This window comes from Aotus nancymaae, unplaced genomic scaffold, assembly GCF_030222135.1.
Source record: "Aotus nancymaae isolate 86718 unplaced genomic scaffold, 86718_ANA_hifiasm-v0.15.2.pri h1tg000040l, whole genome shotgun sequence".
NCBI classification, from domain to species: Eukaryota; Metazoa; Chordata; class Mammalia; order Primates; family Aotidae; genus Aotus; species Aotus nancymaae.
This window is the reverse complement of record NW_026988454.1, coordinates 119,784,078-119,795,295: the sequence shown is the minus strand read 5'-3', so window position 1 is coordinate 119,795,295 and position 11,218 is coordinate 119,784,078. Positions and strand designations below refer to the sequence as shown.

Here is an 11,218-nt window from a genome sequence, read left to right as displayed (position 1 = left end):
TTGCAGTGAGCCAAGATTGCGCCACTGCACTCCAGCCTGGTGCCTGGCGACAGAGCAAGACTCTGTTTCAGAAAAAATAAAAAATAAAAAAAATAAATAAAATACAGAATTTCAAAGTTCTATAGTATTCTGTTGACCATGAAAAAGCAAACATACAGCCAGGTGTGGTGGCTCACACCTGTAATCCTAGCACTTTGGGCAGATTGCTTGAGGCCAGGAGTTTGAGACCAGCCTGGCCAACATGGTAAAATCTTGCCTGTACTAAAAATACAGAAATTAGCCAGGTGTGGTGGTCCATGACCTGTATAATCCCAGCTACTTGGGAGGCTGATGCATGAGAATTGCTTCAACCCAGGAGTGGAGGCTTCAGTGAGCCAAGATTGTGCCATTGCACTCCAGGCTGCGGAACAAAGCAAGATTCTGTCTCAAAAAAAAAAAAAAAAAAAAAGTAAACATACTTACTCGAATTTGGAAATGCAGATTTAAAATGCAAATAAATCAGGGTGGACTTAGACGTTGTGAGGATTTAGTGTAAGACACCTGTGTGTCACAGTGTGCTCCCTTGAATCACAATTTGAGTCATAAGGTTTAGAGACCACCAAGTCCCCAAGTGTTTCATCCACTGCTGGTGTCTGGAGTTGGGGGACACTTTAATAATGAGCATTAAATTATTTGATCAGCAGACTTAAACTTGTTGACTACAGAAACCAATTAACAGGGAAACTAGCATTTATCCAGCACTCAGAAGTCATAGCAGTGGCTAGAAAGAAGAAATATTTAAGGCAAACAAAACGCAAAAAGATAATATTTTATTTTTAGAGCAGCTGATGCAATATTGAATCAGGTTTTCACAAATAAATATGACAGTGTTTATTTGGTTACATCTCCATTTGATGAATGCCCATCTATAGGAACTGTAGTAACTTTCTGAGAAGGCTAATGATTAGAATGTGTTAAATAAAATTTCCCTGGGTCTCTTTCTGAAGAAGCATTGTGATAATTAAAAAAAAAGGCTTATCACTCAGATGGGAAACAATCTAGAATGCCCCAGTCTCTGTCTTTCTTTCCTTTTCTTTTTCTTTTTTTTTTTTAAGGAATGCACCTTTTTAGGACAAGTCTATAAAACATCTTTATTTATTTGTTACATATGATGTTTAAATATAACTTTGCTTTCAAGCTTCAAACTTTTTTTAAACCCCTGGTAAAATAAGACTTTTTGTTCACCTTAACAAAAACTGACCTAGGAAGAAACATTTTTAGCAAAATGTTATTATAAAATTCACTAGAAAATACTGTCCTCTTTTTGCCAAAATGTTACATAAAATCCTTATTAAAAATACACACATTACAAAAAAATTATGAATATGCTATACATAGTGCTTTAATGTGGACCAAAGGACTTGCATTCCAGGAAAATACAGTTAAGCACACTGGATATTATGATGTCAACTTACAATAGTGCAAACCTGAATAAATTACATCCTGATATGGAAGGCATGCAATTCATCTGCTGAGAATAGAACATAACGAAGCCAGAACAGGAAGCAATCACAACTACTATTTAAAAATGTTTTCCTTTTTATTACATTAATTTTTTTCAAAAATACTTTTCTTTACAATAGAACTCCTAGAAAATATTTACAACCTTCCTCTAATAAAATATAACAGCAGTTAAATATATTTGAAAATAAGATGGGTTTTTCCATAAAATATATCTGTTAACTTTTTATATACAAGCTTTCTCAAAGAGGTCTAAATTCACTAATGAAAAACCATCTGATAGTAAACAGTAACCGAGTTGAAGACATTAACCATTAGGAAGAAAAGTTCCTTGGGGTAGGGTCAGGGGAGAAGCTAAAACACAACACATACATGCAGGCAGAATCATTTCAGAAAAAAAAATAAGTGCAACGTTGTACTAGGAAGTCCATTCTTTAAGTTGATAGTCAAGAAATACTAATTCAGCAATTCGAACTGTCTCGTTAAGGAGGAGTTCTTTGGTTGTTTCAAGTCAAAAATCCTTATGCTATACTGCATGGAAAATTAAAAGTAAGTTGTGCATTCTATTTTGCCATGGCAACTGAGTTTATTTTTTAATGTTTAAAACTGGAACAGCTGGGCAAATCTCTAAACAGAGGCTATACATTTGCTTTATAAACACTTTTCTGGATGTTTGCTCCTTTGATAGATAAGCTTCTATAGATCCAATAGCAGCACCCTTCTAGCTCACCCTCAGACACTTGCTAAGTGGAGGGCAGTAGTCCCCGGGAGAGGCGATCAGCCAAGGATATGACAGCTGTAATGATTTGGCTACAAAGTTGGTGCACACTGTCCAGGCAGCTCTTGACTCACAACTACTTGGATTAAACAGGATAGCATAACCTTTCTGAAATGGCAGAAAATTAAACTTTTTTCCCCTCTAAACAAAAGATGTAAGAAAATGCCAAGACCTCTTCTTTGAAAACAGAATGATGGAAAAGAGTTTTATTTTTTCTTCCGTCCATGGCTTTCCTGAAGCCTGTGTGGGGCTGCTGTGGGTCACAGGTGGTCCCTCTCATGTGTACTAAAAGCTTTTGCAGAGTCAAAGATGTCAGGTCCTACTCTCATGCTTCTGCTGATACTCTCTCTCATGTCAAGCTATGAATGTGCCAGCAAAGTGGCCCAGTGTGATAGGCACACTTACATGGAGCTGGGAACGAGCATACCTGGGGTGGGCAAGTCCTGAAAACACCCGCCCAGGAAATCACGCAGCATTAACTCTGAAAGGGGAGTTGCGTGAAGCAGGATCTTCTCTGTACTGGGGCTGTGTCCCAGCCTGAGTTTTGCCCTAACAGTGGGATGAGTCAGTCTGACTCAGCTCAAAAGCCTGGGGCTAAATGGCATTTTTGAAGGATTACAGGTTTATTACCTTCAAGTACAAACAGCAACCCTGCTGACAGGGACAGGAGGAAGCAGAGCAAAGTCATGGAGGTTAGAGAAGTCTAGAAGTGCTTTGGTAAGTGATTTGTAATGAATACAGTCATTGTTTGAATGCAGACATTATAGCTAAAAGTGTGTCTGAAGCCATTTTCGTTGGCCTTCAATGCTATTTATCTTGTATTTGCTATCATATGTGTTAGAAAACTATTTCTTACAGCTACCATCAAGGTAAACTTCAGTCCAGCGGATGTGAATTATAGCAAAATCCCAGTGAATGAGGTCTCACAGTACTTCTAAGTGGCACAAAGTAATTTCAGAACTCCACTAATCATTAACAGTGTTGCTTTTCTGATTTGTTTTTTGGACAAAAGAACACTTTCTGGCATTCTAGGTACTTCAATGTATGCCCTTCAATCACCCTCAAGTGAAAGCAGTCCTGGCAACTTAATACATGCCTGCAGATGGGTCTCTAGTCAGTTCATGCTGAGCACAGCTCTGCCACCCACAACTTGGAGCTGACCAGACCCCAGGGAACATGGAAGAGGACAGGACGCACCTGCTCTAGAAAACCAGGTCCTCAGTAAACACTGCTTGGAGTGAAAGCCTAAAATTATACAGTACTCCATTCCTGCAAATGGGCCAAAGGATGAGAGGCAACTCAGGGGAAACCTATTTTCACATTTGGTCATCTCCTCACACGTCATGTGTGCTGGAGGAGAGCTGTGTAACACGAGGGCTTGCTTTGCCCCTGGAAAGCTGCCCCTAGCATAGAATCTCCAGGCAAAGATGCCATGCTCACTGCAAACTACGGAATGAGGTCAGAACAGAATCAAAATAACGCTTTGTGGGAAAAGATGGCCCCAAGGCCCCAGCACTACGAGGGTCGCCTGCCTCACACCTCACACGCACGCGCGCGCGCGCGCACACACACACACACACACACTCACAGCAAGCTTTGGGATAAAAGGCAACCGGGATGGTTGACATCTGAACGCAATGGAACATGAAGGTCAGCTTCATTCCCTGCTGGGAATGATTTCATGAGAAGGTAGCCCAGATGAAACACCTCTTAAAGATAGTTGTGCCAATTATTTATTCCCCCAACCCCCAACAAAAACAAATTTTTTTTTAAATAAAAGGAAAAGAAATGGGACTTTTTTTTTTTTCCTAAACCTGAATAAAATGACCACTTTTAAAACAGGTAGTTTAAAAGGGTTACAAAACAAGCAGGCAGTCCAGGTTTCCTGATTAATGAAGACGGAGGCCGTGGGTTTTCACTGTCTCTAAGTGCCACACAGGGCTTTATAGTTCTGCGTCACCCTGAAGCAAGACTGAATCTTGATCATTCAAGAGAAGATCGGTGTCCACGACTTCAGCCTCTTCCATGACACCTCCCAACTGCTGGACGACGTCGTCATCGAGGATGTCCACGTCCTTGATGGGTTTGATCAGACTCAGCTGGTCCAGGGGCAGCAGCCCCGGCGCCCCCACAGGCCCCGTAGTCCTCTCGATCGTGGCTGCCATCTCAGCTGCAAAAGCTGCCTTCTGAGCCTTTTGCCGCTGCTGTTCCTCCTGCTGCCTGTGAGTTTTCATGTGTGCATTTCGGCTTTTGATCTTGAAGAAGACTCTAAAAATAAAGAGAGGTGTGTAGAATTTAGAAGGATATCTGAGTTCCTGGAAATCCAGGTGTCCTATGGGGAATGGGGGTGCGTGGTCTGAGTCCCTGGCTGCTCAGCTTCTAGGACCTCCTTCCCCTATGACCTGTCACCGCTCTTCCTTCCTCTCCAAGCATTACAAGGAAAGGGATGGGGACAGAACACGCTGACTGTGCCTCAGTCTTCCTTCCTGTGACAGTGGAGGAGGAATTCTCAAAGGCGTCCTGTCCACCTGGAGTCTGGAGCACAGACCCTTTCTCCTTCAGCCTCCTCCTTCTCCTCATTATTGACGATGCTCTCTCCACTGGAGAATCTCCCAAATCATGCTAACGAGCCCTGATAGTCCCCATCATGAAACAACCCACCTCTGTCCCTGTTCCTCAACAGTGTGTCTCTCTTACCTAGGCTGGAGTGCAGTGGTGTGATCATAGCTCACCATAACCTTGAACTCCTGGCCTCAAATGATCCTCCCAACCTCAGCCTCTCAATTAGCTAGGACTACAGGCACATACCACCATGCCTAGCTAATTTTTAAATATTTTACATCGATGGAGTCTTGCTATGTTGCCCACGCTGGCCTCTGACTCTTGGCCTCAATTGAGCCTCCCTCCTTGGCCTCCCAAAGTGTTGTGATTATAGGTGTGAGCTACTGCGCCCAGCCCACGGTCAAAATTCTTGAAGGATCTGACCACATGCACTTGGTGGATCTCTTTTTTCTCTCTTCTTTCCTCTCCAAGTAGACTGTTGTCCCCTGCTAGTCTCAAGGTCATCGGTAACTCTGTGTGGTCAAATCCAGTGGCCCCTGTCATTATTGTACTTGACATCTGAGCTGCATCTACTCCCTTTCACTTAAGGACCCTTTTGGTGGCCGTGATATTATCAGAATGGCTACACGTCCTACAACACAGAGGACACTCCCTCTTCCCCAAGCAAGGAATTAGCAGACTGGAAATGCCAATAGTGCTGAGGTCGAGAAACCCTGGGATAAAAGGTATTTTGCTGGGGTTAATTCTTAAGATGAGAGGTCTGCAAATTATGGTCAGTGGGACAAATCCCAACTGCTTTTGTGAATAAAGTTTTATTGGCACACAGCTATGTCTGCTTATGTAATGTTGATGGCTGTTTCTATGCTGCAGTGGCAAAGCTGAGCAGTTATGATAAAGAGAGTACAGCCCACAAAGTCTCAAATATTAACTATCTGGGCCTTTTTTCAGAGAAGTGTGCCCAGGTGTGAGACTGTTTATAAGGAAAAAACCAAAAAACAAAAATAACAGCTGGTTTCTAAGGCCCAAGTCAAATAGGGCTAATAAATCACAATTCTACTTGGACACACTGAAAACGGTTAAATGTAACAAACATAATTTCAGCAGCTGTAAGACGTATTTTGTGAATATTTGCCTAATGTTATTCCGAGTTAGGAAAAACCACAGAAACCATCTGTATTGTCCATGAAATCGTAACTGGATTTCTGGTAGAAAAAGTTACCAAGCAACATAAGAACAAGATCCCAAAAAACCATTTAATAGATACCACAGAGACATGGCCGAGAAACATGAAATACTGATTTTTGTTTGTTAAATCGTCCTCTGTCTCCACCTGGTGGAATGTGGAGTTTTAGCCTGTTTGAGCCTAATGAGTGGGAGGTGCTGGCTCCTCTCAGGGGAAACTGGCAAGACCCTGATACCCCGACACTGCCACTCCAGGACAAACAGGTGGGAGATCACTGAGAGTCAGCTGAGGGTGGCTCCATCATCATTTCAATTGAATAAGCCTTAAGATCAATCTGGGGGCCTATTTCTTCCATGGTGCACCAATGTGTGGTGGGTGGTGATATGAAAACGACAGCATGGCCAGCTTGGAAGGACAGCCGAGTGTGGAGGAGACCAACGCCGAATCCCACCTCTCCCATCCCTGCGCTTCATGGGGGGAAGTGATCTGCTAGTTCCAGTTCACTTTGGTGGGTGCCACCAAGCTGGGTTTAGTCAGAGGCGGCATGGCATAGAGCCAGGAGCACAAGGCCAGGCCAGCTTGCATGGTTTGAATCCCCACTAGGTCGCTTGCTACAAACTGCAACAGAGGCTTCACCTTTCTGTACCTCAGTTTCTGCCTCTAAAAAAGCAGCTCCTAAAAGTACCTGCCTCACAGAGCTACTTTAAAGCTTTATTGGTACACGTGCTACGGGTTGCATGTATGCCCCAAACAGCACATGTTGAAATGGAATCCTTAATGCAGCTGTGTTGGGAGGTGAGGCCTAATGGGTGGTGTTTCAGTGATGAGGGCCTCACCTTCATGAATGGATTTGTGCCGATTATAATAGGGTATGAGGCTGCAAGTTCAATCTCTTGCTCTCTCTCTTCTTTGCCCTTCTGCAATGGGATGACTCAGCAAGAAGGCCCTTGCCAGGTGCAGGTCCCTCGACCTTGAACTTGCCAGTCTCCAGAATTATGAGATAAATTTATTTTCTTTATAAATTATCCAGTCACTGACATTCTGTTGTAGCAACATAAAACAGCCTAAAACATGTAAAAAATCCTTTAAAACAGTGCCAGGCACATACTGAGTGTACCTGTTAAACAGCAGTTACTATTAAGTTGCCTGCTGTATCTGTGAGGATGTACAAGGAGAGGTCCCACCTGGCCTTCCTTATGCAACTAGAAATGTTTTCCTGGTAAAGTTTCAGAAGCCACCTGGGCAGCATCTCTTCCAGGTAATACTCCTCTTCATGCTTGAGGCACTAGGAATTATGGGAAGAGGAACTCAGCAAGGCTCCTAAAGGAGGTAATTCATGACAATGTAGTACCCTTCCAGTCAGGTGGACTCATTGAGAAGTAGACTGGAATTCTCTACAGGAGGCTGTGGGAGGGAATCATCCATCTTACCATCAATGACATTTTCTACCTAAAACAAATAAACCAAAAGGACAGAGCAGTGGTCAGGAGCCCAGGTCTGCATTTGAATGAAACTGGGTTCAAATCTCAGTGCTTCCCTTTACTGGTAGTGCGACTTAGGGCAAGTCATTTTACCTAATTTTTAAACCCTTATTTGTAAAACAAGGATAAAAAACAGTATCTGTATCACATGGAGTTTCTATGTAAAGATTTAATGAGTTCATACAAATAAAGTATGTAACAAAATAAGTGCTCAGTAAATGTTAGCTATTATAATTACTATCGCATGTCACTTTTCCTTTTTAGTTGTTGTTTTAAATTATACCTAAAAGGGCAGGATAACAAAGAGGTTTTATTTCATGTATCAACTCTGATCAATTGGTTGTGCAACTTGAAGCATGACAATGAAAAGTATTTGAGGCTCTGTCTTAACGTGATAGCAAAGAGTGTGGTGATTGATTAGTGATATCTGTTCTGGGCATGGAAGTAAGCGATAGTGGTAGGAGTATCATGTACGAGCAATCTGTGTTATAGAGAGTTCCTGATTAAGTGTTCTAGAGCTATTCTCAAATCATTCAGCAGGGATGTAACAAGAGTAATGCTAGTGAATATAGCTTGGGTGTGAAGGGAAGGAGTGGGAATCAGAGTCCCACCTGCCATTTCTGGGAAAGAGTAAAGTTTTGTAACTAGAGGTTCACTCTCTGAAGAGATCCATCCTTACAAGGTTCTAAGATAACAGAATGGCCATATTCTGAATCTGCAACAAAGCCTACATATCCATCCCAAAGATGGTATGAAGAAGAGTTTTGAGGTCTACGTTCTTTTTCTGATTGAAGAAACCTCAGGCCATCCTGGCCCAGCCCCTACAGAGCAGTTATCCATCATGAACTCAGATTCAGTCCCTGGTACCCTGCACCTACTTGCCACACTCCTTGCAGGGGAAGATAGTGGTGGGGTCTGTCTCGCCGCTGGTGGTGCTGTGAGAGGGTGAGCTCTTCACTGAACAGTACCCACTCTGGGCACCTCCAGGCTTCTGTTTCCCAGAAGGGACGGCACCTCGGGCCTTGGTCACCTGGTTGGTGCCCCCGTGGATGCGGGCATGGCCATTCAGTGCCTGTCGGGAGCTGAACACCTGGGGAAGAAATGGAGTGACATGACATCTACAGTCCTGAAAAGGAAATTAGGGTTATTAGTTACTCAGTGGTAAACATGGGATACTTGAAACTGTCTAATGACAGGGCACAAGGGTTTATATAAGCAAACTTTGGGCATACGCTACAAAAGGTAAAGATCAAATACTACAATCACAAATGCTGTGCCAATCAAAACCTCATCACTGCTATAACCAGAAGAGAAGAGGCAATGTGGCACAGGATAAAGGACAAAGCTATTGTCTAGAAGTCAAGACGTCAGGGGTTTAGCTCTACTATAACTAAAGCTGTTGGGTCATTTCCCTTCTGTATATTTTTTTCCATCTGAAAAATGCGGGGGCTGGACCAGCTTTCAAACTTTTAAAAAAGCTGATAACTACCTCCTTCGCTCCCTCCTATTTTTCTTCCTTCCTTCCTCTTTCCCTCCCTTCCTCTTTCTTTTTTAAACAAATCAGGTCTTACTCAAAAAACACAGGCTCAAGTTAAAAGCAGAGGTGTGCTGGCTAGAATGGAGACACTGCTGCAGAATTGGGCCTGTTTGCTCAGCTCTGTGTACCCCCAGGAAGCCCTAGCTCTCTAAGGAACCCAGTTTGTAAGACAATGATTCGATTTTCTGACATATTCTATGTTATATATTGCCTTAATCAGTAGCCCATTGTTGAAGCAATGTTTAAGACCCCCAAATTTTAATACGGAATGATAAAAAGAGAAAGGATCTGGGCAGTATTTTAAAAGCCTGCTATAAAGCTGGGTTTCTTAACCTCAGCACTACTGTCATTTTGGGCTGGATAATTCTTCGTTGTGATGGGTGGGGGGCTCTGCTGCATAGGATCTTTAGCAGCATCTCTGGCGTTTGCCTACCAGATGCTAGTAGCACCTCCCCATTTATGACAAAAATATCTCTAGACATTGCCAAATGTTCTTGGGGAACAAATCATCTCCAGTTCAGAACCATCGCTATAAAGGGATGTAAATCCATGTCCCTGAATCCCAAGAGCCCTGACTCCCAGCTTGTTAAACTCATCAGCTAAGGGGAGTACCTACTGGGCTGTCTAGCTGTAGTAGTTGCTGTGTTAGGTTTATGAGCTCTGTTTAGGTTTAAGCCTATTGCTGACTTAGCAACCAAAGCCTCCATCATTAGGCAAGGAATAAAATAAAAATCAGCATGCTTTTTCCACTGTGATTTTAAAAAGTCATTTTAAAACATTTTTTTCTTTTGGTCGGAAACAGTGGCTCAAGCCTGTAATCCCAGCATTTTGAGAGGCTGAGGTGGGTAGATCAGCTGAGGTCAGGAGTTCAAGCCCAGCCTGGCCAATATGGTGAAACCCTGTCTCTACTAAAAATACAAAAAACAGCTGGGTGTGGTGGCGGCACCTGTAATCCCAGCTACTCTGGAAGCTGAGACAGGAGAATCACCTGAACCCAGGAGGTGGAGGTTGCGGTGAGCCGAGATCACGCAATTACATTGCCCTCCAGCCTAGGCAACAAGAGCAAAACTCCATCTCAGAAAAAAAAGATAATCTTTTTTTTTCTTTTTTTATGTACAGAAAAATTGGAACAGGAAAATATCTACCTTGCTGAGCATTTGATTGGGAAAAGTAAAAAATAACTTCCCATTTGGTAAACAATTTACTATACGTAGAACCATGATTTGAGGAGGCATCCAATTTCTGAACAAATTCACCAAGAAATACCATCACTTAAAATCATTATCGTAATCATGCCTGCACTGAACACTCTATACAAAATGGCCAGGTCATTAAACATCAAAGATGGAAAACAAGCCAGCAGCAATCTCTTCTGTTCTCTCCAGAGTGAACAGTGAATGGAAAATGTATATATCTTTTTTTAAAAAAACACAACTTTTTCACTTTTTCTTAAATGCAAATCAAATGAATTTCTGGTTTAGGATCTAAATATTTTAAAGACTGTTGCCTTCTCCATCTAAGTGACAGACTTAATAAGCAGCATTCAATATACTCTGGAGAACAGCACTGTCCTACCTCAAGTACGAGCAAAGACAAGCACACTGACTTGAGGAAAATGGGCTTCCTGTGGAAGGGGCAACATTATTTTGAGGGGTAATCCCTTTAGAACTTGCCTATACAGGTGTGCCTGGCTTTAAGAAACCTGATTTGGAGAAAACTCACTAATTCAGACTAGTGGGGGACTGGTGGGAAACTGAGAAATAACCTTTAAAAATATCCTTTAAAATATACATGGAGCCTTAGACAAGGCCAGCACAGATACCATAAGGTCTTTCTTTAGTGCAAAGAATGACCAAATGGTGAACTTGTTTTATTTTAGCTAAACTGTGCTTCTAAAATTCTTGAAAAGTACCAGGCTCAGTATTGACACACAGTCCCTTTCAGCCTGTTTACATGATGAATTTACTTTTAGTAAATCTTTTTTTTCTCTGCCATAGAGTACAAAGATAAACTTTAGTTACATCTTTGTAACAATGCTCTCAAATTTTAAATTAGTGACATTTCAATTAGTCACACTTTGTAAAATGTGAAATGCAAAACCTTCTAATAGGTAAAAATGCAGGAGGTGCGGCAAGTAATTATGTCATAAAAGGATGATCTTTGTCAGCAGGCTCTCC

At 42.2% G+C, this 11,218-nt stretch overlaps 1 protein-coding gene across 5 annotated transcripts in view; it reads right to left on the bottom strand.

The window, feature by feature from the left end:
• Positions 1–3,995: 3,995 nt before the first annotated feature.
• The window catches only part of TRERF1 (transcriptional regulating factor 1), a 231,576-nt gene continuing 224,353 nt past the window's right edge, over positions 3,996–11,218 (bottom strand). For 3 of the 5 annotated variants that reach the window (XM_064361045.1, XM_012448662.3, XM_012448664.3), the window contains 2 exons: positions 8,383–8,594; positions 3,996–4,546 (listed from right to left, as the gene is read on the bottom strand). In XM_064361045.1, the coding sequence (XP_064217115.1) occupies positions 4,222–4,546; positions 8,383–8,594 (537 nt within the window). In that variant the 3' untranslated portion in view covers positions 3,996–4,221. Of the gene's footprint in view, positions 4,547–8,382; positions 8,631–11,218 lie in introns of all 5 variants that reach the window. The other 2 variants (XM_012448661.3, XM_012448663.3) reach the window with 1 other exon arrangement.